General features: G+C 41.9%; 1 protein-coding gene across 1 annotated transcript in view; it reads left to right on the plus strand.

Annotated features, from left to right (window-relative positions):
- Window positions 1-724: 724 nt before the first annotated feature.
- Window positions 725-26,497, plus strand: part of LOC105357543 (SERTA domain-containing protein 4) — a 35,756-nt gene continuing 9,983 nt past the window's right edge. Inside the window, exons 1-3 of the mRNA XM_011492674.3 lie at window positions 725-1,180; window positions 24,491-24,663; window positions 25,755-25,870. Of these exons, the coding sequence (XP_011490976.1) occupies window positions 24,510-24,663; window positions 25,755-25,870 (270 nt within the window). The 5' untranslated portion in view covers window positions 725-1,180; window positions 24,491-24,509. The remainder of the gene's footprint in view (window positions 1,181-24,490; window positions 24,664-25,754; window positions 25,871-26,497) is intronic.

Below are 26,497 nucleotides of genomic sequence, written 5' to 3' on the forward strand. Positions count from 1 at the left end.
CCCGAATTGAATAAAGAAATACTAAGAAAACACAGTTTTAATCTTGAATTATTTTATGCATGTCCTTTGTCATGAGAAAAATGCTACAAAAACACTTAAAAACACACCCAAAAGGTGATTTTAATCAATGTGGGTCTTTAATTAGGTGAAAAACACAACGTTATTAGAAGATAGAAGATTAGAAGACATTGTATATATAGTTCAAAAGAGAATATGCAAATTATAATAGTTTTAGATACAGATGTAAGTTAGTAAATTAACAATAGTGCTTCCAGTGATAGTTTAAAAAAAATGTGAGTTTTAACCTTAATAAATTCCAACATGTGTGTTCATTCCCAGTATTTCACTTTTCAATGAGAGATTGTAAAGTTACAATGACCCGGAACAGAGCTATCCATAAATGTATTTTAATACATTTAAAAGTTACTTGCTTGTACAAGGGTATAAGAAGGAACGTTTACTATCGTTTTTCACCCCTTCATTACTCTTACTTTGGTAATGACCTAGTTTACTATTCTTTATTTATCATTGAGTATATTGTATATTAATATTATTCTGTAGTAACGTTAAATTTAGTTAAATTAAAGTTCTTAAGTACCCATGTTTGCGTTCTAACCGGTTTGATTTGGTGTTTGTGGCCATGATGCTTTGCCGTCTGAACCTTCCATGTTGACCACAGAGGGTAAGCATAACTTCCGAGGCGCCTTTGAACTCATCAGCCGTAGTTGAGCTGCGACGCTGCTGTTGTTTTCTTCATTCAGATGAACCTCCAGCGCAGCGCCGTCAGCTACCAGGGAAAACCTTCGACATCCCTCCCAGAGAACCAAACCTCCCCGTCGGTCCTCTTCAGGAGGAACGAACAAACAAACCACCACTCATTTTTGTTATTGTCATTTATTCGTTTTTTTTTATTTTATTTATTTTTTATTCATAACAGCTTTTGAGGATGCTACGCGCGCGGCACACGACTTTCATCGAAGCGCGCGAGCGATTCGAAGTTGCTAATTAACTGATATACGTATTCGAGAAGCGCGTGAGGTTTGCGCGCGTGCTGCAGGTATTTTTGTTGAGTAGTGTTTGTTTCCCCCATTTTTTTTATCAAATCAACTGGGCTTGGATTTGAACCGTCATTACAAAGCAAGTGTGGAGCCGAGGACGAGCTCAAGACCATTTAAGACAGGTAGGAGAACATTACTCCTGTTTTCCACTTCACTTTCGGAGATGTAAACACTCTTGAAGATGTTTTGTCATGACGTCCACACTGTTAAGTCACACTGACTCCTAACCCCAACTACTTATATGTAGTTTTATTGATTCAAACACGAGTTTTTGTGAAGTCTGAGCTCAAGCCGCAGACCGACTGAATGATTTGATTTGCTCCTACAGGATTAATGAGAGTCTCGGCAGTTAATAGCTGCCTGACATGACAGAGACCCTGATCTAACGCATTATGCAGGCTGACATAACCAAGCCGCCCTCCTGGCATCCGTCCTGCCACACGACTGCTTTTGGCTGCACATCCTGAAGTGTTGCTTTATCACAGCCCTTGAGAAGAAGCCGAGCTTTTGTGCAGTTTGGCCAAGCGTTTGTTGTGATCTCTGTGCATCCTCTCAAACCTGATGAACTTCCAGCACTTTTGTGGTGTTTCTAACCCTCAGTTAGGACAAAGGAATGCATGTTAGGGTTCCGGACTGGATGCTCCTCACCTTTCTCTCTCTCTTTTTTTAATCAATAACAGCTGGAGTTACTTGCCAGGAATTCCACCATTTGTTGTTGTTTGCTTGGAGGCAAAAGTATGTTTTATAGAGCAGCGAATGAAGTTTTCAGACTAGAAAAGAAAAGATCGCTGTAATAAACAACAGGAAGTGGTCTGCATGGTGGCCCGATCCTCTTGTCTTTGCCCCCCCTTTTTTTTTTTACTTTTATCACAAACACTTAGTGTGATTTCCAGCTCTGTCACTGCACTATCAATCATATCTCGCTCTCAGCAGACTCTTCTGCTCATTAAGGATGTGAACCTGCAGGTAGCCTGCCCCCCCACACACACACACCACACACACACCCCACCACCACCACCTCCCAGCCATTCATCTCCCTTGGCAGGGCGCAGAGACTCACATCTGGAGCAGAATATCAAAACATGGCTCTCAGCAGACTTATAGTGTATGCAGAAGGAAATCCAGCGCTGGTGCCAAGCACAAAATGAAACCACAGTGCGAGTGGGCGAGTCGGTTTTGAACCTGTACCCGTTTGTAATTTAAAAATTACAACAACAAAAAACCCTCAAAGGAGCAGGTGTTGTGGATAATCGGCAGTACGGTTTAAAGCGCTTGACTGGGGAGGATTTTTCAGCTCGCTTTGCATCATCCCTCCCTTTTTTTATCCCCCTGTCTGTCTCTGCTCTGTTTTTGTGTTAAAAGTTATCAGCCGCCACAAGTTGAGCTTGACTCAGTGTGTGTTTCTCTGTGTGCACAGTATGTGTGTCAAGACCGCAGGGTGTAGCCCGGAGTTCTTTTTTCCCCCTCAGGCTCTGCTTCCCCATCATGAATGCGGCTTTGTGCTCCAGGATGACACACAAACTCCTGCGAGCAACTTAAGAGGAAAGGTTAACACATGTTTGTTCCTGCAGAAGTTTAAAAATAGAAGAAGGTGGGTTTTTTGAATCCCAACTGAAAAATCGCAGTTAGGCGAAGTTTGCCTCACAAAACCAAGATGAAAATAATGCAGCCTGTTCAAACCCTGGCTGAAACTGCCTGACCGTCACGTCATGCCATCATTTCCTGAGCAGATTTTTTGGGGACTGTTCCGATTTGATACTCTGGAAACACGTTTAAATAAATGAACAAATTTAATAAACAGATCCAAGTTTTCCTCTATTCTCATTTTATGAACCTTGTTTTATTCTATAACACTTAAACAGAGGACTTCTATGAAGTAGCTTGAACAATAAAGGCAAAATAGTGCAACTATTAACTAAAAAAAGTAGTTAAAATAGGTGATAATTAGTCAAGTGAGAAAGTTTGACGATTGTAGCTTCAGGATCTTCAGAACTATTGAACATTGATGATCCGCTGTGATTCATATGTATATTAAAAACTCTTAAAAAACTAAAAATGACAAAATGAATGTAGCTCATGTCAATGTAACCATTTATTAGTTTTGATTGTTTTTGAGAGACTATGGATTTTTTTGAATCACTTATCCCAGAGCTTGTACTTTGTAGACGATCCCTAGACGTCTCCCTTACGTTTCTCCAAGAATTTTTTTTTTTTTTGAAATGCCTTTGTAAGTCATAGTTTGAAATAAGACAAACAAATATAGACACTTGCTGGCAGTTTTAAATGTTTTGTAAAAGAGTTTTTGAGTCTGAATCTGTGAATATCTCCCTAACTTGACCGAAGTGTTTTTGTGTGCCTCCTGCTCAAACTAGTGCCGTCTTCTGCTGCGCTTTATGGCAATAAAGTGTTGTGATCCGTGCAGACTTCTAGAGGAGTTTTTATTTGTAATAATAAGCTTTAAATATAGCACTGATCATAATAATGGAAATAAAATAAATATTCAATCTCTGATGGGGATACAACATCCGATTCCAATGGAGTCTGAAACTATGTGCCTGGGCCCAATTCCTGATCATGTGACTGGATCGAGACATCACTATAATAAAGAAGAAAAAAAAATCATATATAAGTCGCACTGAACTAAAAGTCGCACTTTTGGGAGAAACGTAACAAATACAGGACCAGGAATGGACATTTCAAAAGGCAAACCACAATAACGGAATACATTCATTCAACTTCTGCCGTTTTATCACTTTCGGGGTTACGGGCTGCCGGAGCCTATCCTGGCCACTTGTGGGCGAAGGCAGTCTGTCACATGCATTCACATTCACACCCAGGGATAATTTAGAGTTACCAATTAACATGAAGCATGTTTTTAGACAGTGGGAAGAAGCCGGAGACCCTGGAGAGAGCCCACGCTTGCACGGGGAGAACATGCAAACTCCACACTGCTGTTTCAGGTCCCCCAGCTGGGTCTGGAACTGGGGGCCTTCTTGCTGTGAGGCAAGAGCTCTAACCACTGCGCCACCGTGCAGCCCGTATTATGGAATAGATAACACTAATAGAATGGATATATGCATGCTTCACTATTGTAACCGTATTTATAAGTGTCTAGTATTTTAGCACAATATATTATCAATTATGCAGATAACCATAGCATTAAGGAAATGCTGACAAGTCAACTAAACTCTTTATATAACTTTAAATCCCTAAATCCATTGAATTCTTCATCCTCTGTGTTGCCTTTTACGGACAGCGCCACGGTCACCACTTCTTTTTCTGCATTGCTATCTGTAGCACATAGTGATACACGCACCTACAGTGCCCTCTAGTGGTTGATAGTTAGAATAAACACAAGAGCCTATTTGTTTTTAAAAATCGCATATAAATCACAACTAAAAAAATGTTTATAACTTGAATTCTACTCAGAAAATTACAGTAAAAACTCTCGTCAGTACAGATAGACAAGGTTGGTTTTGATTCTTAAAAGGCAGAATAAAACATGAAAAAAAAAACACCCCTCTGCCTTTTAATGTGCCGCGTCCACCTCTGGGGAGCGCGGGCCGTGACGTCCTCTCACAGCCTTGGCCTCTTCACCCCACAACCACAGCGAGCCATCCCCAGTTAGTCCATAATGCAGCTGCCCTGTCACAACACATGTGTCACCGCTCAGCGAGAGGAGCGCCGCGCGAAACCCCTGCGGGCCTCGAGCCCAACTTAGTCACGCCACCGTGGCCAAGACGCCAATCTGATAGCTCCTGACAGGCTGCAAGCTGGCACAAACAGTCAGAGAGGCAACACACACAAAAGAAAACAAACAAGATTACTGAGCTTGAAATGAATCTGTTACCATAAAAGGATTCTAATATTAGATTATTCTGGAAAACATAGTGAAATGTGTTACTTTTCCTGTTCGTTTTGAATCATTTTAAGAAGCTGTCTCCACTATGTAGCCTTTTACCATCGATTTACTGCTTGGAAATGCCTCTGCTTGATTCATTCAGGACATTGCGTTGCCTTGTGACTGTGGTCCACTTTTTTTCTGGCGGGGGGTTAATTGCTTTCCATTTGAGCCGCTCACTCTTGATGCATGGCACACACCGCCTCGCTGCGGCTGTTCTTAAGGAGAGCCTGATGTCATAAAACCCATTATCTATTCTTGATCTGTTCTCTCTTGCCGTATGCGTCGCCCTGTGAAGCCAGCACTCACACACTTTCCACCCCCTCCCCAGCAGGAGCGCCGATGCTGTGAAGCCTCTCCATATTGAGAGGAGGTGGGCTGTGTTTACTTAGCGGTCTCAGTTGATGTAAGATGGTGAGCAGGAGATCGTTTTTCTGACAGCAAGCTTTTGTGACTGCAGTATTGCAGTTTGCAATGTTTGATGGATTTGTGTAAATCTGATCAAATAACATTCTTTTCAAAATAATGCTTTGAGTGTATTAACATTTGATGCTAAATGACCCCCACTTATAATATGAACTTCACAAAAAATTAATAATCTGTTTATGTTTTGTTAGCATAAGTTTTGAATCAGGAAAAAGGCAGCAGTTGCTCCTGAAAACCTGAAGGATACAAATATCGTTAGGTTATAATGAAAGGGAAATCATTTACAGAATTAGTCCATTTACTGTTTTTACCAAGAGACATTTTGTCATTAGTGTGACCAGTAAGACAATATCATATTTTGTGGCTAATCTGTTTAATATGAACCAATCATTTTTTGACCATGAAGCTTTATAAAGGTTATGAAATAAGATTCAACAAGTTGTGGGTTGTCAGCAAATAAACTGCATTAACTAAGTGTAGTCACACAAACGCTTGTTTAAGCGATATCAGTCTGTTTTTATGTGTTACAAACAAGGTTGGAGTTACAGGTATTGTGAATACACTAATTTGACTAATGTTTCTAATGTGGCTAAATAGTAGCGTGTTATAAACAAGTTGACATACCAGCAAGCAAAGAGAAGGCTGAGAAAAAAAAAACCTTAGCTCACATATCCCCTCACCCCCGTAACTTCAGCTAGTTGCCTCTGTGTAGCATTCAGTCTAAACTGATAAAGCAGTAGAACACGTGACAATTTCGCCCTGCCCGCAAGCACAAAGTTTCAAGTCCACCTGCTTTGCTCATAGACATGCTTAGCACGGGCGGAGCAGGCGACCGGTCCTGTTAGCGCTCCAAAGCCTACTCTTGAGCACCATCTAGGCATGACGTAAAACCAGTGTGCAGTACTGACCTACTATCTGAAGAAACTGTTAAATGCCCCACAATCGGATCAACAATCGGCATAGCCCACCTATCTCAATCGGAAAGAAATTTTGATCCTAATGAGTCTGATCTGGGCAGAGTATTCCGAACGGCGTGTCTACATGACACATTTTTACTCTGATCAGGCATGTGTTCCGATTACTTTTGTCCATGTCCAGGTACTTTGTATGGTTTTTCAGCAAGAAAACAGAAACGACTCATTTGAGATTGAAAATAAAACGCTTCATAGACAGCCTGAAAACGACTAAAGCAGAGAGCAGAGCTCTTTTACATTTTTGGGGTTGGCATGAAAGGGATTCACTGGAGTGGGCCATTAAAGTATAGCAACACCCCCCCCCCCCCCCCCCCCCAACCTGGAATGAGATAATGAAGCAGTGAGAAAACTTCATGTTAAAACTCCTGGTAACTCAATCACAGGTGACTCTTTCAGAGCCATGTTTGTTTATTTACTCACATAAAAAGTCCCAACACAGACCTGTCCTTCTACAAGAGTTTTATTGGAACTCTTACTGTGAAAAGGCACATTTACCGTTCACATAATATACTGTTACCATGAGATGAACCTTATTATGGTATAAAGACCCTTAACTTTCCTTTTTTTTGCAAGTTTTATTTGACTGTATGTCTAAAAAAAGTTTGGAAAATCTCTCAAAGTATCGACTTGTTTTTTGGTGATAAAATAAAAATTGTGATTCTTCTAAGGTAAATTGACAGAAACAGTCAAATAGTTACAGTAATTGAAAGAGTGTCAGAATTACAGTCTCCAAAGAGAATAATGTTGACCTCCAAGGTCAAAGTACATCAGCGTCAGATCTCACTATCCACTGCTGTTTGAGCTGCACGTTTTGGTAGGGCTGCGTTGATAAAATTGTTTAACCGATCCGAATCGATCCAAGTTTAATAGATCAATAATCGATCCATAAAAGTAGAGATCGATCTTTTATGCCTTTCCTTTTCTGGTGACCTAATGCATAACAGCAGTAAAGCCAAAGTCCATTAGCTTGATGCTAACGTATAACAAATTTTCCCATAGGACGGCTAATGTTTTTTTTTTTTTTTTTTTTTTTTTTTTTTAACTTGTCCTGTCCAACAGCTAGGCAAACAGATGAGAGCTGAGGGCCTCTTGTGTTGGACATATTTTATTTTAACAAGAGGGGTTATTCATCTTCAGACAAACCAAAGGTATGTCTGAATAAACCCCTTTTGCAATTGAGGCCAAACTTTATTAATTTCAATCATGTTTGAAAATCTTTGGTGTTGGACCGGACGGAAAAGGAAAGAGGGGAAGAAGAGAGAGGGACGTTAGAGAGAGGGGGGGGGGGTAGGAGGGTGATAATAGGAGGGGAAGGGGGGTAAGACCATGAAGCAGCATAGAGCAGACAGGTTTACTGGTTGTTTATCGTTACGGTACGGTTCAAATGTAGTACAGAAAGGGCGGGGCCTGTTCACACACACTCAAATATTATCAACACACCTGCTAGCCGCAAAAATGTCCACATGTCAACATGCACACAAAACAGATAGTGTTCACGAACGCATACCTATGCCTTTAAACCAACTAGTGTGAAATCTTTCATTCATTCAATCATGCAAACTATTAGTGCAAAGGTGAGCTAACACCTGTGCTCAAGTGAGTGTTTATGTTCTTCTAAAATGGATGGTGGAATGTGAAAAGAAGGAGGAGGAGCGCCCAGCCACCCCCACACCCAGACCCCCGCCGCAGCAGCAGCGGCAGCCGGAATTCCCCCAACGCCACACGGGAACAGGCAGGGAACAACCGCCCCCCGGGCGACCAAGACCGCCACCCAGGCCAGGGCCAGCAGGACCGCCGCGAGGCCCCCAGAGCCAGAGAGCAGGGAGGCGCAGAGGGAAAGAGAGCGCCGCCCCAGCCCAGCCAGGAAAGCAGCCCCCCGCCGCGCCGGAAGAGCCCAACGCAGGGCCCCACCGGAGAGGGACGCCCACAGCCCCAGACGAGCACCCCACCACCACCCAGGAGTTCCGGGCATCCCCCCGCCCCGACCCCAGGTACGAGCCAGGACCCCCCAAGGGAGACCCGCTCCGCACTCCAGGCAGCCACCCACCCGGCCCACGGTTGGTCCAGGTAGGAGCAAGGCAGGGGCCCGCCGCCCCCGCCCAGGAGGGGGGAACCCCGGGGGAAAAAAGGGCGGCCCACAAGGGGTGTTATAAATATGGCCCGACCAGGCTCGGCCATGTTGGAAGTTTGGCGGGGCCCAGCGCCCAGGGGCAAGGACCAGGACCCACCCCCCAGGGACACGAACACCCCCGGCTCAGGTGTAATATGAACCCCCCCACCGCGCGGAGAGAGCACCGCCGGGCCCAGGGAGCCGGCACCCAAGGGACACGGCCGCCATCGCCAAGGGGCCCGCACCCCCCACCAGGGAAGGGGTAGGGGACAGATGGACCCAGGTCCCACCTTCCTTGTAAAATGTGTGTGCGTGTATGGGTGTTTGAGAGGGTGTTTGTGTGCATGTGTGTGTGTTTATGTTTGAATGTATATATTGAAGGGGGAGGGGTGTGTGTACTAAGGGGGGTTGCAGTTAAAATTGGCGAGTAGGGCACTAAGGGGACATCTCCTGATTACTCACAGTGATGTCCCCTCACCCTCCACACCAAGGGACCCTAAATGTCTAAGGTGCGGTTAAAATTGGCGGGTAGGGTGCCAGGAGGACATCTGCTGCTTGCTTGCAGTGATGTCCAAGCACCCCCCCTACCAAGGACCCTACATGTCTAAGGTGCAAATAAAACCGAAAGAGGGGGGGCCCACTCCATACGGCAACCATAGGAGGGGGGCCACTAATGTTAACGCTTGGTCGACATAAACATACATTGCTGTCTAAATGAACAGCTTTAAATACTTACTGGCGTGAATTTTTCCAAACTCTTTTGAGAAAACATTTTTTTAAGTAACCATTTATGGTCTAAAGCAGTGTTTTTCAACCTTTCAACAAAAATCCCGCGGCACACCAGCATCCCAAAAAAAAAAAAAAAAAGCAGAAACTCATAGTCTGTTTTGATCTACAGCCCCCCCCCCCCCCCCCCCCCCCCCGGCAATCTGACGTGCATTTTTGTGATAATTGTGGCAGAAAAAGCAGGAAGTTGCAGATGTTTTTCTAAAAGATGTAATAAAAGTTAAGTTACATACAAGCTGTATGTTCGTTGTGTTTTCAAGACGCTGTCCCTTTAAGCCAACGCATCATGGGAGATGTAGTGTAAAAACTGCGAGAAAACGGCAGAAAGACTCGCGTCTCTGAGCTTCATGGTTTTGTTCACTTGTTCCACGGTCTGATACCGGATTCTGTGGAAAGCTACACCGCTAAAGACGAGCTTTAGCTGGTGTTTTTGTCGGAACTGACTGAGTTATGAGCTAATTTGGAACAAGGAAGTGGAGACTTTAACCACTTCTGATTGGTCAGACTGATGACATGTGATTAAGCCTTCAAGAATGATTGGTGGAGTCGTGGAGACAGTAAAAGCTGCGGGACTTTTCCTTACACAGTTATAGCTGCAGCTATTTCGCGTTACCGTCATTCTTATCAAAATGTCTTTAATAGAATCAAATAAACACGAAGAAAAAAGTATTTTATGATCGTTTATATTTCTAACTACTCAGTGTTTTATCAGGACCTGTTTGGATGAACAAAGAGCTGATTTCCTGGAGATGGGAAATGCTTTTAGATCAGTTAATGAGGGCAATTTTCCACGGCACACTTGACCATCTCCCACGGCACACTAGTGTGCCGCGGCACACTGGTTGAAAAACACTGGTCTAAAGAACAGTTTTTTTGCTCAAATCTTCTGAAATAAAGTGTAAAGCTATAACCCAATCTTCAGCTGGGGGCCAAACTGAAACGGCCTCCAAGAGAGCCTGAGTATTTATTTTTCTTCTCAGTTTGATAAACCATGGAACATCACTGTACAGTGTGAAGCAATATTAAATGGCGTATATTTGTACAGCGCTTTTCTACCTTCCTCAAAGGCCCAAAGCGCTTTACAGTCACAGTCTCATTCACACACTGATGGCGGCTCTGCTGCCAAACACCAACCTTCCACCAGAGGCAAGGTGGGGTTTAGTGTCCTGCTTGCCCAAGTATCAGATTAATATGAATATCTGCAAAACATATATAGATTAATGTATTTCTATACAAATATTTTTAAATTATGGAAGCGATTCTGTAGCATAATTAAAAATAAAAGTCAAAACCAGAAATGCTTTTTCATTTTTTAAAATAAAGCTGCATTTTTTGACTCAAAATTAAAATGAAAAAGCAATCCGCCAAAATGCGTTTTCATTTTCTTCTTCAACACTGCTTATTCAGTCACTTAATTAAAATGATAATGAAAATGGTACTTCACATTTCATTTTCATAAAGTTATCTGGTAAATGTGTAGCAAAATTCATTTAGAAATGTCTAATTTGACAATTAAAATGGATTATCAGAAATGCTTTTTTATTTTCAAAAATGAAGCTGCATCAAATGACTCAAAATTCTAATAAAAAAGCAATATTTCAAAGTGCTTTTTCATTTTATACTTAAAAATCTGCTTATTCTGTGTCATAATTAAAATGAAAATGCAAATAGAGGATTGCATTTTCATTTTAACATCCACCCTGCGAACATTGTCGCATTATTCAATTCGAATTAGCATTTCCAGCGGGGAGGCGGGGCGATGATGTCAGTGCTATCTCCGCGTGTCTGGCTGCAAAACACGGAGTTACTGCAGAATTGGGGTCAAGTCAGTCCTATAGATGTAACACAGGATAGTGACCGAAAACACAAGCAGCGTAAAACACCTAAGGACAGATGAGAAAGACCTGACCTCACTCTGTCTGACTAAACATCTATGAAAAGAGCTGAAACATTGTATCTGGGGAAAGCACCTGTTCAATCTGAGAAAATCAGAGCTGTTTGCTTTAAGAAGTAAACCAAATACATACTGGTGCATAACTAGTGATTGTGATTAATGTGATGAATGGTATATAATTATATAGCGCTTTTCTACTTTACCTTAAAGGCCCAAAGCACTTCAACCTTCGTTCACATCGCACATTCAAGCAACCACTTTCAATGAAAAATTTATAAATGCACATAAATGTACATTTCCGGCTTTTATGTTCAAAACGCGTGCTTACACGTTGCTACGCAAGTTTGTACAACTGGTTCCGGTGAATGTACAAAAATTTTTTTATTGTTTGGCTTCTCGCAAGTTTTTGCTTACTTTTGTCTTTTTTGTTGTTTCAGTGATTATTATTGGCTTACTTTTATAAACAGAAAGGTAACAACAATTTTGTCAAATTTTTTTTTCTCCGTTTGTTTCTTATGAAATTTATGAGGCTTATTTTATTTGCAGTTGTACTCGTTCTTACACAGGTTTTCAGTTTTCTAGACAGCTGCTAACTTTACTGCGGTGTCACATGGAGAATTTTCTCATACAAACACATTTTCACACGTTCAGCTTATAGCGGAATACACATGTAACCCTGTGTGTGTCAGCACACAGTCATATGACAAATGCTATAAAAAGCTGTTTTTGTCTCTGCGAGAGTTAAGAATCACAAACATCATCGATCATTATTACAACTTGTCAAGCGGGTTTTCTGGTTTTACTAGCTGTTTATGTCATCTGTGGGGATAAAAAATGGCACAGCCAAATTTTACTAACCCACCCCCGACTTCAGCAGGGTTTTGAGTTTATTTTCGCTTGACTTAACTCGTAGTCATAATGTTTGTACTGAGGTGCTTATGGACTGTCCTCAATTGGTTTTAATGTGGAAACCACAGAGGTCTTTTTTATTGGTATCTGTTCCTCAAAGATGAAGGAAAAACCTGAGGAAAAAAATCCCTCAGAGTAAAGACGCAGATACAGTAGACAGATGGGAAACACATCTTGGATCAATTAGCATTTTTGAGGCCGTGAAAACAAAAATACTTTAAGAGAGCACAGTTTATTAGAAGCATGCTGCACACTCCCTCTGAATCACAAAATGGAGTCTTGCCTGACAAATCTGCTTCCCTTTGAATCGCTTTTGCTGGTTCTAGCTGTTAGCGACCGTGAGTGGAGTTCCCCAAAAAGCCACAGAAGACACACACACAAAATAAAGTCCCGTTCACATTACCGTTGTGTTTGTAGGTGGTTCTGGTTACCCACCTTGACATTATGGCTTCCTGTGATAACAGACAAAACCACTTCTGTCCTAAAAACCTGCTTCAGACGCTACAAACTCAAACTGGTACAGACACGCAGAAGACAGTGCGTTTTTTTTAACATGGTGACACAATATAAGGTTATAAGGCATCAAACACAATTTTTCAATTTTTTTAAAATATTCTTTAAGAATATTTAGTTTGCTTATTTATTGTAAGTTTTTTTTAAGTCAATTGGATTTAAAAAAAAAAAACATGCTGTTTCATCTTTTATTGCAGTTATGCTCTAAAAATGACCTGCAATAGGTGAATGAAATCCGCAAAGTAGGATTCTAGATCTTCACAACTGATCTGCTTGCGCCAATCTCGGATATATTTAGGATCCACCCCAAAATGTCGTGCAGATTCCTCACCAAATGTTATTTGGTGTATGCCACCGCTAGGCCTCCAGAATAAATCACTAATTTATCGTTATCGCAATATCAAGATGTGCAATACGAATATAGCAAAAGACAACAAAAATTGCAGTAAATGGTAACCTTAAATTTGCTAAAACAATCTTATGGCAGCTTGAAGTATTTAACAAATCAAATCAATCCCTTTATGTATATGACCCATCGGATGGACCCCTTCACATTGTTGACCAATCGGATGGAGCCCTTTTATGTTAGCTGTTTGCCTTCTATGTAGTCTCTTGGAGTAAATTAAGTTATGTTGAGTCTTATTTAATTTAAGCTGTTGCAGTGAAATGGAATTGATGTTTTTGGTTCTCTTGCTATTTGTTCATGTATTGCAAGTTAAATTGTCATCGCAATTTTAATCACTAATATCGCAAATTGCGAGTCTTCCTCATATCGTGGAGCCCTAGTTACGGCATGAAATTTAAATGCTAAATTGAAATAGTGTTTTTAGGCCATCGCTACACAACGCAAATACCACAGCCACACAAAGTCTGTATGGCTCTGCTCGATCTCGGAGTGGGGGGTGAGGGGTGTCTCAAAGGACCTTTGTTACTATTAGAGACCAGCGTCTAAAGTAACAAACACCTGTTCGACCCACTGGCTATTGGAGACGGGACACAACTGGAAGATTTACCATTGTGCATTTAAAATGAAAGTGTTGTCTATATTAGATAACTATATCTAATATCTAATACAGACAACATAATTTACTTACACATGGCAAAATGGGAGTCTGAGCTATCATTGAATTCTTGTGACCAATTCTGCCTACAGATCTGTCTGAATGCCTTTAATATGACCAAAACTCCAAATCTGCAAATTATTCAGTAAAAGATTCTTCACAGAACTCACTATCCGGGAGAAAGGTTGTTTAAAATGGGCCTTGATCAATCTATGGTACGCACACAGTGCACAAGTAACAGCATAGATGACTATATACTGGCTCTGTGGTTCTGTTCACCTGTCCAAACATTCTGGTGTAAGGTCTGTGAGGATTAATCAATATGGTTTGAATATAAGGTCCCTGCATGTCCCCAACTCTATCTATTAGGCGGCCTAAATAACATTAACATGGAAACCAACAAGGCACACATGGTTCTCACTGCTTTGTAATCTGGAAAACTATCCTCCTGACGTGGAATCCAAAAACAAGTTTAGCATTAACCTGTACAGAAATCTCCTGTCAGATCACATCATTTCAGAAATTATGGCAGTTACCTCCAAACATACAGTATGTCTGCTTAAGACTCTCCCTGGTCCCACCTGATTGGTCACATCACCTAGTAGAGGTGGGACAATGGTTGGGTCGGGTCCTGGCTGGTCCAGGGGGTTGGGCTGGGATGGGTTGGGTGGCTGGGGGTCTGCAGACTCAGGCGGTCTCCCGGTTCTGGAGCTCTGGTTGCCTGAGATGTGGGGAGCTGCACACTTGGCTAGCATTGACGCTGGGGTCCCCTGATTGGTGTCTTCTAGGTACGGGGTGGGCGGTGGCCACTGGCCAGGCTTGGTAGTGGAGGGACGTTGGTTGCTGGACGTTTGGTTGTCTTGGCGTGGATTGTGGGGGGTGGCTTTTGGTTTTGTGGCCCGGGGGCAGGTTTTCCTCAAGGGACAGAACAAGAAAAAAGGATTAAGAAACTGAGAAAAAAAAGGGGGGGAGACAAAAGAGGGCAAAAAAATGAAAGCATTTTGCAGATCACTGCTATTGTCAGAAGTCAGAACTCTGTCTCCCCTTCTGGTGACCGGCGGGAGCAATCTCCAGAGTACCTAAGCACTTCATCTCCCAGCACACCCAAGGTGCACTTCCTACTTGCTACACACCTGACTCTCATTCACTCAATCAACCACAGCATACTTAAGCACTGCACTGAGCTGAGCTCAATGTGAAGTATTGTTTGGGTCACTCTGCTTTCTTTACTGGGCGGTATATCTGGACCCAATTTTCTGTCGTCTGACCATGTTTGCCTGCCCTGACCCTTGCCTGAATTTTGACCATCCTGTCTCTCCTCTGATGAACTTATGCCTGTTATCAACTCCTGCCTGCCCTGATTGAGCTTTGTGGACACTTAACTGAGCTAATAAACCTGCTGCACTTGCTTCCAGCCGTTCTTGTGACAGTTATAGCTCTGGGTGGGTTTGTGTGTTAGCCTTGGTGCGGTGCTGGCAGTGCAGACTCTTCCGGGAAGGGGCTGTTCTCACTGGTTTACGTCAACTCGTGAGAACCCACTCGCTTTTCTGGATTGGGAGGGGCTGGTGCTCAGAGTGAAGGTTTAGAGGAAAACTCAGAAATTCGTGAACGGATCAAAATTACTGTTTTTCGTGAGGAAAAACAGTACAATAATCAACAGGTGGATTTTTCATGGCATAGGCCTTTTAACTCTCAAAGGTCAAACCTTTACAGAAAAAAAAAAGTTCAGTAGTATAAAATGAATAAAGATCTACTCGCGATTGGAAATTTGTGTTAGATTTAGTCAACTGAGCGCACAGTACGGAGGAGATTGATTGACAAGGTAAACAGCCAATCAGAACACAGTGCGCTGTAAAAAACAAAACAAAGCAAAGTTACACAGAAAAAAATCTGAGACTGCGTAACTTGAACTGCGATACATTACAGTCAGATTCTTTTATTTATTTGCAAAACTTTCTGCTAAACTGCATAGTTAATTTGAGCTGTATTAATTTGTAGCTGCTTTTTGCCTTTTTTTTTAATTTTTTATATTTCAGTTTAACGTAATCAACGCTGTTTTGGTTAAGTAGAAAGATGAGTATGTGCTAGCTCTAACCACCAGGCGCTACCTATAACAGCATTGCCTTCTCTCTTATTCTCAGAATAGGAAAGGGCTGCGGTGAACGTTGTAACCTTTAGTGCTTTTGCACAAGAAAAGCACAAGTAATGAAACAGGATTAATCAGTCAGCCTGAGTATCAGCTGACATCAGCTGTGTAATTGTCTGCTGTAAAACGGATTACTGCAGTGGAACTGTGAAGATTAAAAGTTCAAGACATCAGAGATGAATCTCCGTCTTCTATTGGCCATTTTGCCCCTAAGTAAGTTATCAGACTCATGGAGCATTAACTGTTGATGACATAGTCTGATTCCTCACAGCCGGGTATTGCATGAGTTCTTTAAAATGTTTTCATGGCTTTAATGTTTACTGGTGTTTTCTTCATTAAGACCTCCCACAGGAGGGGGGGGGGTAGTTTTACAAGCTGAAGTTTATTCTTTAAACTGTTATTAACTTTGTATGAATGAATGAATATATCTGTATTTATATAGCAACACCATCAGGGCACAAATTTCCTTTACATAAAGAAAAAAAGTTAAAACAAAGAAAATTAAAGATTGAGAAAATTCAAAACAAAAATGTAAAAATAATAGAATACTGTTACAAAGGGCAGTAAAATACATTTAATGGCAGATTTAAATAAGATTAGTTTAAAATTTAGATGCCACCAACTACTGAGTATTAAAAGCCAATCTATAAAGGGGAGTCTGGCCGATGTTAAAACCGTTTAGGTCTGATATCATGCAGCTTTGGAGGAATATACTTGTTGAATATACAGATCCTTGTTGGCAGACCTTAATCCACCAACCAGTTATGTTAACTGAAGCAAGACCATTAAGAGCTTTTAAAGAAACAGTAAAAGTTTAAACTGAACTCAATTAACAGTACTTGTAACAGTAGTACTTGCCAGTCAAGTGAGTTGTTGACTGGAGTGATATGCGCTTGACTGGATGTGCTGGTTAACAGACGTCCTGTTGCATCCTGGATTAACTGCAAGTGGTTTAGTAAACGCCGAGTGACACCAAAGTACAAACCATTACAATAATCAATCCCAGAGGGAATCAAGGCATGGATCACTCTTTCAAGATCAGTGCAGCACAGGGAAAGTTTAACTGTAGCTTTCTGACAGATTCAGCTGCAGAGGTGTCACCAAAATCAATCCTATCTGTTTTTGTCTCATTCAAATAAAGAAAATTCTGGCTCAGCTGCTGCTTTACAACATCATGATCAGTTAGAACTTTTAATTTAGCTCTATAGCTTGACTGAAGCAAAACTGTGTTCATTGTTGGATATTGTTGATGTCCAGTTTATTGTAGTTGATCTTTAGTACTTTAAACCTTAACTGGAGTAATATTTGTGTGGATAAACCAACCACTCAGACAAGGACTGAACAGGTATATAAAAAAGCTGATGCCTACAGTCTGTGCGGTTTTAGACACACAGGCCACAACTGGAGGATGTAGCACAAGCAGACTTGAAAAAAATCTTCTTTATTCAGTAATTGCTGGCATGGTAGTGAGGTGGCCCAAAAGTAATACTGCACTGATGCACCAAAGTGCTCCCATAAGTGTCTCCTTATATAAACAGTAGGCAGCGAGAGCTCTTTATGTGAGAGAGAGAGAGGGGGGGGGGGGGGGGGACCAAATCAGAAAAGCTTTTTTAAAGATCGCACATTCGGACTTAGCATGTTAGCTTCAGGGAAATGTTGTTCTGTTGACTGAAACTGCAAAACGACTTAAGCCTCAGTCACATGCAAGGGGTTGACCTGTACTAATGGTGTCTGTTTTTTGGTTGCATCCATTGAGGGTAATAGAGAAGTGTGGTCGCACGTGACGGGGACCATATTCGGCGGCTCGTAGCGGCTACGTGTAGGGCTGGCACAGGGGAAATCAGGGTTCGTTTCCCAGGGGGCGTGATCTTCAACCAATGTGAAGACCCTTCACACTACCGACTGACAATATTGCCACATGGGGTCAAGTCTGGTTCCCCTGTGGCGGTCCCCAGCCTGGATAAAATACAGGCTTGTTTCACGTACCAAACCACCTGTACGACTCAGTGACAGATGATTTCCTGTGGCGTCTCCTGATGGGATATGCTGAAAGCTGAAAGAAAGAAAGACTATTAGGCAGATTACAGCATGCACAATTGTTGTACCATGAAGTATCTGTAAGGAGAATGTAAATTTCACGCACTTATCAGGGGTGCTGTCAGATGGAGCCCTTACACCACCCTCATTGTGGAAGGTAAGGTGCCACTACTGGCTCCTTACTGACCACGTACAATTGCTGCACACACGGGGATGCCATAGAATGCCCACACAAACTACTTTCTGATTGTCTAATTTCTAACAGTCAGGCTGTGCACAAAGAGTACAACCTTATCACATGAACAGTTAGACATGCTGTTGCTCGCAGCATGCCTGTGGAAGAGATCTGCATAATTATTTTTTTTTCTCTATGGGCTCACTGAGCGGACTACAACTATGACCTTTTGGGCGGGACACCTGCCCATTTGCCCGTCTTCACCCTTACCAGCAGTTGTGACTCAGGCTTAAACCGCCCTTAAGGAGAAGCAAAAGATCTTTGCATTTTCTATGTGTAGTAACCGTGTTGTGTCTGTTTGAACCTTAAGATTCACTTCCAAGTTAAAATCAAGATCTTATCAAGAATGTTTCCCTTCTTACCTCTGTGCGTGTTGGCTGTGCTGTGACCTTCACACTGACAGCTCAGCACAGGCCATCAGGTGAAGTGCAATAAAAGCTTCTCCGCTGCTTTTATTCAGATGGCTGACTCGACTGAGTGGACGATGATCATCGCTCACACAAAAACAGTGCGATGAAGGGAAGTGCTGATCATCTGAGCCCCATAAAACCTTTTGGACAAATATTTGCACCACCTGGCAAAATTAGCGCTGTTTGTGGAGCCTTCATGAATATTTACGTGATTGTTTTGCACACCCGTTCGCCATGGAGGTCTCAGCTGACTTTCCATGCAAAATATTTGATCACAAAACAAGTTTTGCATATCTGAAATTGTGTTTGTCTGTCTATACCAACGCTACAGGGAGTGAGTCAATCACAGCAGCAGAAATCAGCCCTGCAGGCGATCTGTCTCCACTCATGACAAGGCTCCTAAGGCACTTATCTTTCACTCACTGACTCACTCCATCTATCTATCTCTCCCTGCTTCCCCCCCTACATCGTTCCCCACGTTCCCTTCTTCTTCATCACTCCCTTCGTCCCTCTCGCAGTTTGCTCTGTGCTCCTATGTGACAATTAATTTCTCCTCGTCAAAGGGTGTCATGTAAAAGAAGGTGGGATAGAGATTCAGGCGGTAAGGGAAGCTGCAAGAGAAGAATGAAGCCTGCTGGTGAGCAGAGGTGAAGCACGCACACCCCTACCTTCACCCCCCCCCCCCCCCCCCCATCACCTAAATAAATGTTAAACAGAATCACACACATCACTGCACAAGCTCTCAGCAGCTCTCAGTCTTAGAAGACAGACAGAAAAACACAAGAAAGGAGGAGGAGGAGGATCAGCCCCACACAGCCTCGTCTAGTCCCTTGCTTTCCTTTCTCAGCCCTCTAATTTCTCTCCTTTCACACACATGCACATGCTTTGTGCACGTTGCCCCCCTTCCCATCTTTGAAGACCAAGAAGTGTTGTTGAACATGCTCTGTCAGTGCTCTCATTGTTGTTTTGTTTTTTCTCCCCCCCACACACACACACACCGGTTCAGAGAGCTGTCAACTGTGACCGCTGTTGAAAGGATGTCAGCAAGAAAGAGAGGGAGGGAGAGGAGTACAGAAACTTGGGGGAAGAGAGAAATGTCAACATGGAGATCCTTACAGAGATGGGGTAGAGTGACAGCATGTTTGTTTCCATGAGCCCCTGCAAACGCAACAACAGCGGGGGTGATGGGGGGGGGGGGGGGGGGTGAAGAGGGAAACAGCTGGGGGTGAAAGAGCAACATGAAGATGGGAGATGAGAAGGCTGGAGCTGCTAATTAACACTGGCAGCAGCGCTGAAGAGCGGAGGCACGGTCCAACTTAGTATGTGCACCTCTGTGAGGAGCCTCCAGAGCTGGAACCGTGCTCACAGACGTGCCGTTTCATCAACGTCTAGGGCTGCTCAACAAAAAGGTTTTCCACGTTGTGGCGAATGAACCCAAATTCGTTGTGTCATTAAATTAATGCATAAAAAAGTTGCCTTACAGAGAAAAACAATTTTAGCTTTTTTTTTTCTTTTTAATTTGAAATCTGTTTTTGATTTATGTATTTGTGATGCACACAATTGCACTTAGTGGAAATGCTGGTGTTTTCATTCTAGCTATATATATACACAGACAAAATTAAACATTTTTAAAATGTCACAAATGACCTTATGACCTCAAAATAAAAGCAGTTCTAGAACAGACTGTGGTACCAAACCCTCAGGAACTTCAGTTCACAATGTTGTTCTGCTGAATCTAGTGTGTTGTCTCAAAAATGGCAAAAATAAAAATGAAACAATGGAGGAGAGACAGACTGTCAAAAAAACTGAAAAACGTGGCTTTTTTTGCAGGGAAAAATTGCACAGAAAGTCAAAGTGTCTGTGAGTTCAGTTTGTGTCACTTTCTAAAAAGCTCTGGAAATACTGACAGGAAGACCCAAAGTCACAACTGAATCAGAGGACAAACTTGGGAGCTGATGTTTGCGACAGTGGCAGCTCACAGGATAACAGCTTCAAGCAGAGCTTCATTGTTGTTGTTGTTTGCCAATTTCAGTTTTACTTGGAAGAGAAGACTACGAGATGCAGGTTTACAGTCAGAGTTAGGACATCAGAATATAGCAAAGAAAAAACACCATCACTGGACATCTGAAGACTGGAAGAAAATGTTTTGGACTGATAAATCTCTGATCTTTGGTTTGTCCTACAGAATCTGTGTACACTGCCAAAATGGTGAAAAAATGGCTACACAGTGTGTGACACAAACTTTCAAACATAGAGGAGGAAGTGTCTTTGTTTTAGGCTGTTTTACTGGATCCAGTGTTGGTGACTTGAACAGTTTGAGAGATTCCTGAACCATCACAGCTACCGCCTGCAGTGTTACAAAATCATTACTGGTCTGAGTTGTTTTTGATCTGATGACAATAACTATAACATAAAAACAACCAAGTGCATCACAGCAGACAAAACACATGTGATGGCAGCAAAAAATGATCAAGCCGTCGTCACAGTCTAATGTGTGGAAACACTTTGAATTTAGCAAAGACATGTGATCATACAGTGAGCTAGAACGTTCTATTAATGTTCTGCTTGTATTATTTTGAGGGAGAAAAACAACAGTGGGCTGAACTTCACCTGTACTGTTCAGTATCAGGTATTTGGTTGAAGTTTTGGTTAAAGATGTCTTCGATTGACCTTAGGTCAGTGAATCGGATTGTTCAAAATGAACCAAAATCGACTATGAATGGTATCATTAACTCTTATGCTGTCCTAGGCATTTTAACATTGGGAGTTGGGTCATCTAGACCCACTAGACGGTGCTCTGAACCTTTTTTCTTCAATGATTTGTGAACCTCACTGGTGTCCATGGATTACATGAAATCCTCTCCACCTTTATCCACCATGTTAGGACTAACACGTCAATGGTCATCTTGACCCCATGGGTTAGCACAAGGGTTACCCACAAATCATGATATGAATCGAATCATTTTTAAAGGGGACCCCTAAATAAACTGTAGTCGTGACAGTTTATTATCATGTGCTCTAAATCCTGTGTCCATAAAGTGTCAAGTGACTGAAGATGGCGGCGCGTGGACTCAGCTCAGGGCTCTTGTCTTGTTGCATTTAAAATTCTTTGTGCAACTTTATTTTATTTTACTGTACAGTCTTTTTCACTCGTACTTGTATTTATTGAAAAGAGCTGCTTGAAAATAAATTCATTATGCACTGCATAATGATAATAAAAGATTCTTATTCTTAAGAACAAAGTTTGACTCCAAATTCATACCTAGTCATACCTGTTAGAGTTTAAAGCTACAAATTTTGGGTTATTTTGACTGACTATTTAGAGCGGGAGTACTCACACTTGTTTGGCTTATGAGCTACTTTTACAACGAAAAACTCGTAATAGAATATACACATAAATTAGGTCTGCACACTAAATCGCAAATTTATTTTTATCGCGTGATCAAGCTGTGCAGTAACGCAAAAGATGGTGAGAATGGTCCTAAATGGCAACCTTAAATGACGACTTGTCGTATTTCAGGCAGATACTCGAGCAGTGTTTTACAGGTAACTACCCTAGGGCGGTTTAGTCAATTAACTCACCTGCTCAGCGTCCTATTTAAGCCCAGGTGCGCAGCTGTTCATTCTCTTTCTTACCTTCAGCGCTCATTCTTCGCCCCTCCCTCCTCCCCGGCTTCCACCTGTGGGCTCCTTAAAAGGGGGGTTTTGTTACCCGAAAGTTTTATGGAAATTTCTCATGGAATTGAACGGAGCCTTATGCCAAACGAAAAAGATGTGAATGCCAACTTAAAGAATGTGGAAAATTAAGTATGTCAAATAAATATTTCTTACTGCAAGAGTTGTCTGACTGAAATGTGCTAAAACAACCTTTTGGCAGCTTAAAGTATTTAAGAAATTAAATAAATTCATTTATGCATTTGACCAATTGGAGGGACTCCTTCATGTTAGATGTTCGGAACATGAGAAACTGGAGAAATACCAGGGACTCAGAGAAGAACTGGAGAAAGCATGGAAAGTGAAGGTGACAGTGGTGCCTGTGGTAATTGGAGCACTCGGGGCAGTAACCCCCAAGCTGGAGGAGTGGCTACAACAGATACCTGGAAAGACCTCAGACCTCTCAGTCCAGAAAAGTGCAGTGCTAGGAACTGCTAAGATACTGAGCAGGACCACAAGCTCCCAGGCCTCTGGTAGAGGACCCGAGCTTGGAGGAGAAACCACCCATGGAGGGTGGGAGGGGCGTTAAAAAGTTTATACATATATATGTGTGTGTGTATATTATACAACATATCTTCAGTGGGGCTGGCAGCGGCTTTCCGATCATGGCAGAATGTGCCCTCAGTGTGGTAAACTTGCATGTACAGTGCACGAACATGAAAGTGTCAATCATATTGTATGGGTGATTATTCGCTGACGGATTTTAAAAAATTTTAATTGTATTTTTTTGTTTTATTTATCTTTGCCCACATGTCTTTCAACATGAGCTACCCTGTTCTATAGTTTGTTTGTTTTTTGGCTTTTTTTGAAATTTGCAACATTTGACAGCATAAATGAATATATTTCCATTTTATTTTAGATTAAACTGATGTTAATATCAATACTTCAACAGATAAGGGAAGCTAAAGCCAAACAAACGACTTAGTAACAGTTGTATGTGTAGCAAAACTTTTATTTAAAAAAAAAAAGTGTAAACTATGCAAGTGACCTCAAGTTGCAAACGTTGATCTGTTTTAAGTTTGAAGAAATGTATGTCTGTGAATTGATTTGTTTTGTGTTAAAAATGCAGTTTAAGTTGCTGTCATCTTTTGATCTTAAAACATGTCATAGTGATGAAAGATGCAGTGCTGCTCTGTGTAATCCGGTGGTTTCTGCAGCTGGGTGGATGAAACACTGCAAGGAGGGTCTGATGTGAGGTTCCTGTGGCTGATTAGTCAGTTGGAGGCAAACACTGGAAAAGCATTACAGACAAATAAAACTGTTCAGCCAAGCAAAGCTGGGAGCTTATTGAAATGGACATTTTAATCAGGTCCCCAACAGGGGTGAGGCTGAGACGTCGCCTCGGTTGGGGCTGCTAAAATGGCTGGCGGATGATGATGCGTGTTTGTGCTGTCAGGTGGAGGAGGGGAAGCAAAGGCTTTGAGAAGGAAAGGTGTTGACAAGAAGGTCTGGCTTGCCGATTCTCTCACAGCTGGCTTTGCATTCTGCATGAAGGGGAGAAATTAGCAGAGGACCAGATGACAGCCATTCACTGTGATCAAAAGGACACAGAGCTTTTCCTTTTTCTCCTCTGTGGATCCACAGAACCTCAGACAGGCTGAGGCTCTCGGGCCTCTCGCTGGCTGCACAGTAGGCCTCTGTTTTCAGATTGAAAAGGCTCAGTTGGCAGATTAGTGCTGCTCTCTGCCAAGCAATGTGTTGCACTAGTGCGTCTCCCTGTCTGCATCGTTTTCTTTTCAAACATTAAATTCTTTCGGATCACATTTTTGGTTGTTTTGCATAAAGAAGTGATCAAACTCGGTGTTAATTAACGGCAAACAGCATTACACCATCAGGAAAGATGTTTGCCCCGAGAGTTGGACCTACGGGTTTCTGAGATGATTGACTGAAGCGTCCGGGTTCAATAGGATGAGTCAGATTCATTTCGTTGAACAAACTGGTGTCAAACATCTCGCTGCCTCTACTAACAGGGAGTTAATAGGGAATTGGTGGTGAGAGTGGGTGTCATGTCTCCATCTGTGAGCCTCACAACAGAGCAGCCATCTGACAGTTTGCTGTGTGTGTGTGTGTGTGTGTTTGTTGGTGCACACACACGTTCGTCATGCAACTCCTCCTTTCTCAACAGCTGTGTGTTTGCCAGAAGCAGATAGAAAGCTTGTTAAAATGGACTCCTTTAGGAGGGAAGTGTACGCTTTTGAGGTTTATAGAAATACAGCGATGGGTAATAATGTGCATGAATATTTAACCACAACAAGAGCGTAAACCAAAGAGGTTTATTCCACTGACTGATCTGAGCTTCACTCTGCTTCTTCTCAGACCACGATCGGAGAGAGAGATGACCCTCGTCTTGTCCATGAATCCTTTCTTGGATGCAGAGGGAAACCCTCCGCCCTCCACGTTCCCCCCCATTTGGGAGTCGGAGCGCTTCGCTAAGGCCTGCCTGTCGAGTCGCGCTGTACCACGCAGCACCGAGGAGCAGTTCACACAAGGTGTGCGCACAGACAAAGCTCAGGACTGACTTTTTGCTTGGATTGCACCAATTCTCCTTTTCATTTTCTCTTAGAGGCCACAGCATAAACACCCACTTTTTAAGCCTTTTCAGTGTTTGAACCCCAAAATGTAACAATCCCAAATGCAATATTGTGTGCCATCTTTACCACAGTTTTCACAACAAACACTGCATTATATTATGGGATTTACTGTATCTGTTCAGGGAAGCTGGTCACGCTGCTCTCTAATGCTCATACACACACCAAAGCTTTCACACAGTTTACCAAATTATCAGCAAAAAGTCTGATTTTGGTTTAATCATCATCCTCACAAGGATTTATTGCTCCCTACACTAAAACTCCCATTGCATTAGAATAGAGCCTTTATCCCAACATAAACTCCTTTTGCCTTTTTGAAGACGTTATAGAGAAATCCGGCCGCATGTGCGATCTGATTGGTAGCTCTCAAGAGCCCTGACAGATGGCTCCCACTTGCTGGACAGAGACCATTTTTCTGAAGATATTTTTGATGAGCACCATAACTGTTTCCATAAACCAGAATGCAAGTTTGGTGTTGAGCACGCAGGCGTTTATGTCGCAGGCTGACTCGCTGTCATTCTTCCATCTTGTATTCCTCCTTTTCCAAAACCAAATCTGAAATGTTTCTGATTGACAGACTTAACCCCTTCATGCCGGATATCCCTAATTCACAACCTACCATTAAATCCATGACTCCACTAGATTCAGCATCACCTTGAATGGAGGAAAACATTGAAGAATATTTGTATTTAATTGGAAATAACGTCAGAAATGAAGGGGTTGTTAATGCTGCTTGTAGGTTTTTACCACTCAGAAACTGTAATTGTACCTCATCAGCATTTACTGAGCAGCTTTTACACGAAGCAGTAATGTTGATGTGTTCTTCTCAACAATGTAGACAAATCTCCTCTCACCTTTTATGTGATCATCTGATGATTCTGTGCCTTGATATTTGTTCCCAAATGTTCACATCATTTTACATCAATGAAGAAGAACAATAGGAAATTAAACCAGCACCCAGTTTGACTAAAGCCTTCACTTTCTCTCTGCAGAAGCTCACTGTAGACGAGCTCCTGACCATGTCTCCGTATCGAGGATCGCTTACTTCAAGAGGAAGTTTGTGGATGAAGAGGAGTCACCTTTCAGCTTCAGGTCCTACTGCCACACTGTGAGTTATCTGATGGACATTGTGAGAGAAACTTTATTTCGGTTAAGTTAAACAAACAAACTTAAAAACATCAACATAAACATTGACACTGATCAATGTCAACATAAACATTGAAAATAATAATAATAATAATAATAAATAAATAAACATAACATAAACATTGAACAAAATTAACCGAAAAAGGTGTTGGGTGAAGCCAAGGCTTATTTCCCCAACCCTGAATACAAACATTACATCTACCTACAAACTGTTAGAACCTTAAATCAGAAAAGAAAAAAGATGAAAAAACCAAAAACAAAACAAACACTTCTCAAAATGACCTCACAACCACCAAAGTCTCTCAGTCCAGAAGGTATTTTTGAAACATTTTAACTTTATACATTTTCTTAAAGTGCAGTATGGATTTTGCATTTTTCAGTTCGTCTGATAATAAATTCCACATGTTGACCCCCTGAACAAAAACACTATTTCTTAATGCGTTAGTTCTGACCACTTTCTTTTTAAACATATCTTTACCTCGAAAATCATAATTATCAACTTTTATTTCGAACAAACTCAGTATTTTGGCAGGTACACATTGTTTTTTAACTTTAAACATAAAAATTCCAGTACTAAGATAAACTAAAT

The sequence above is a fragment of the Oryzias latipes genome, chromosome 22 (genome assembly GCF_002234675.1).
Source record: "Oryzias latipes chromosome 22, ASM223467v1".
Classification (NCBI taxonomy): Eukaryota; Metazoa; Chordata; class Actinopteri; order Beloniformes; family Adrianichthyidae; genus Oryzias; species Oryzias latipes.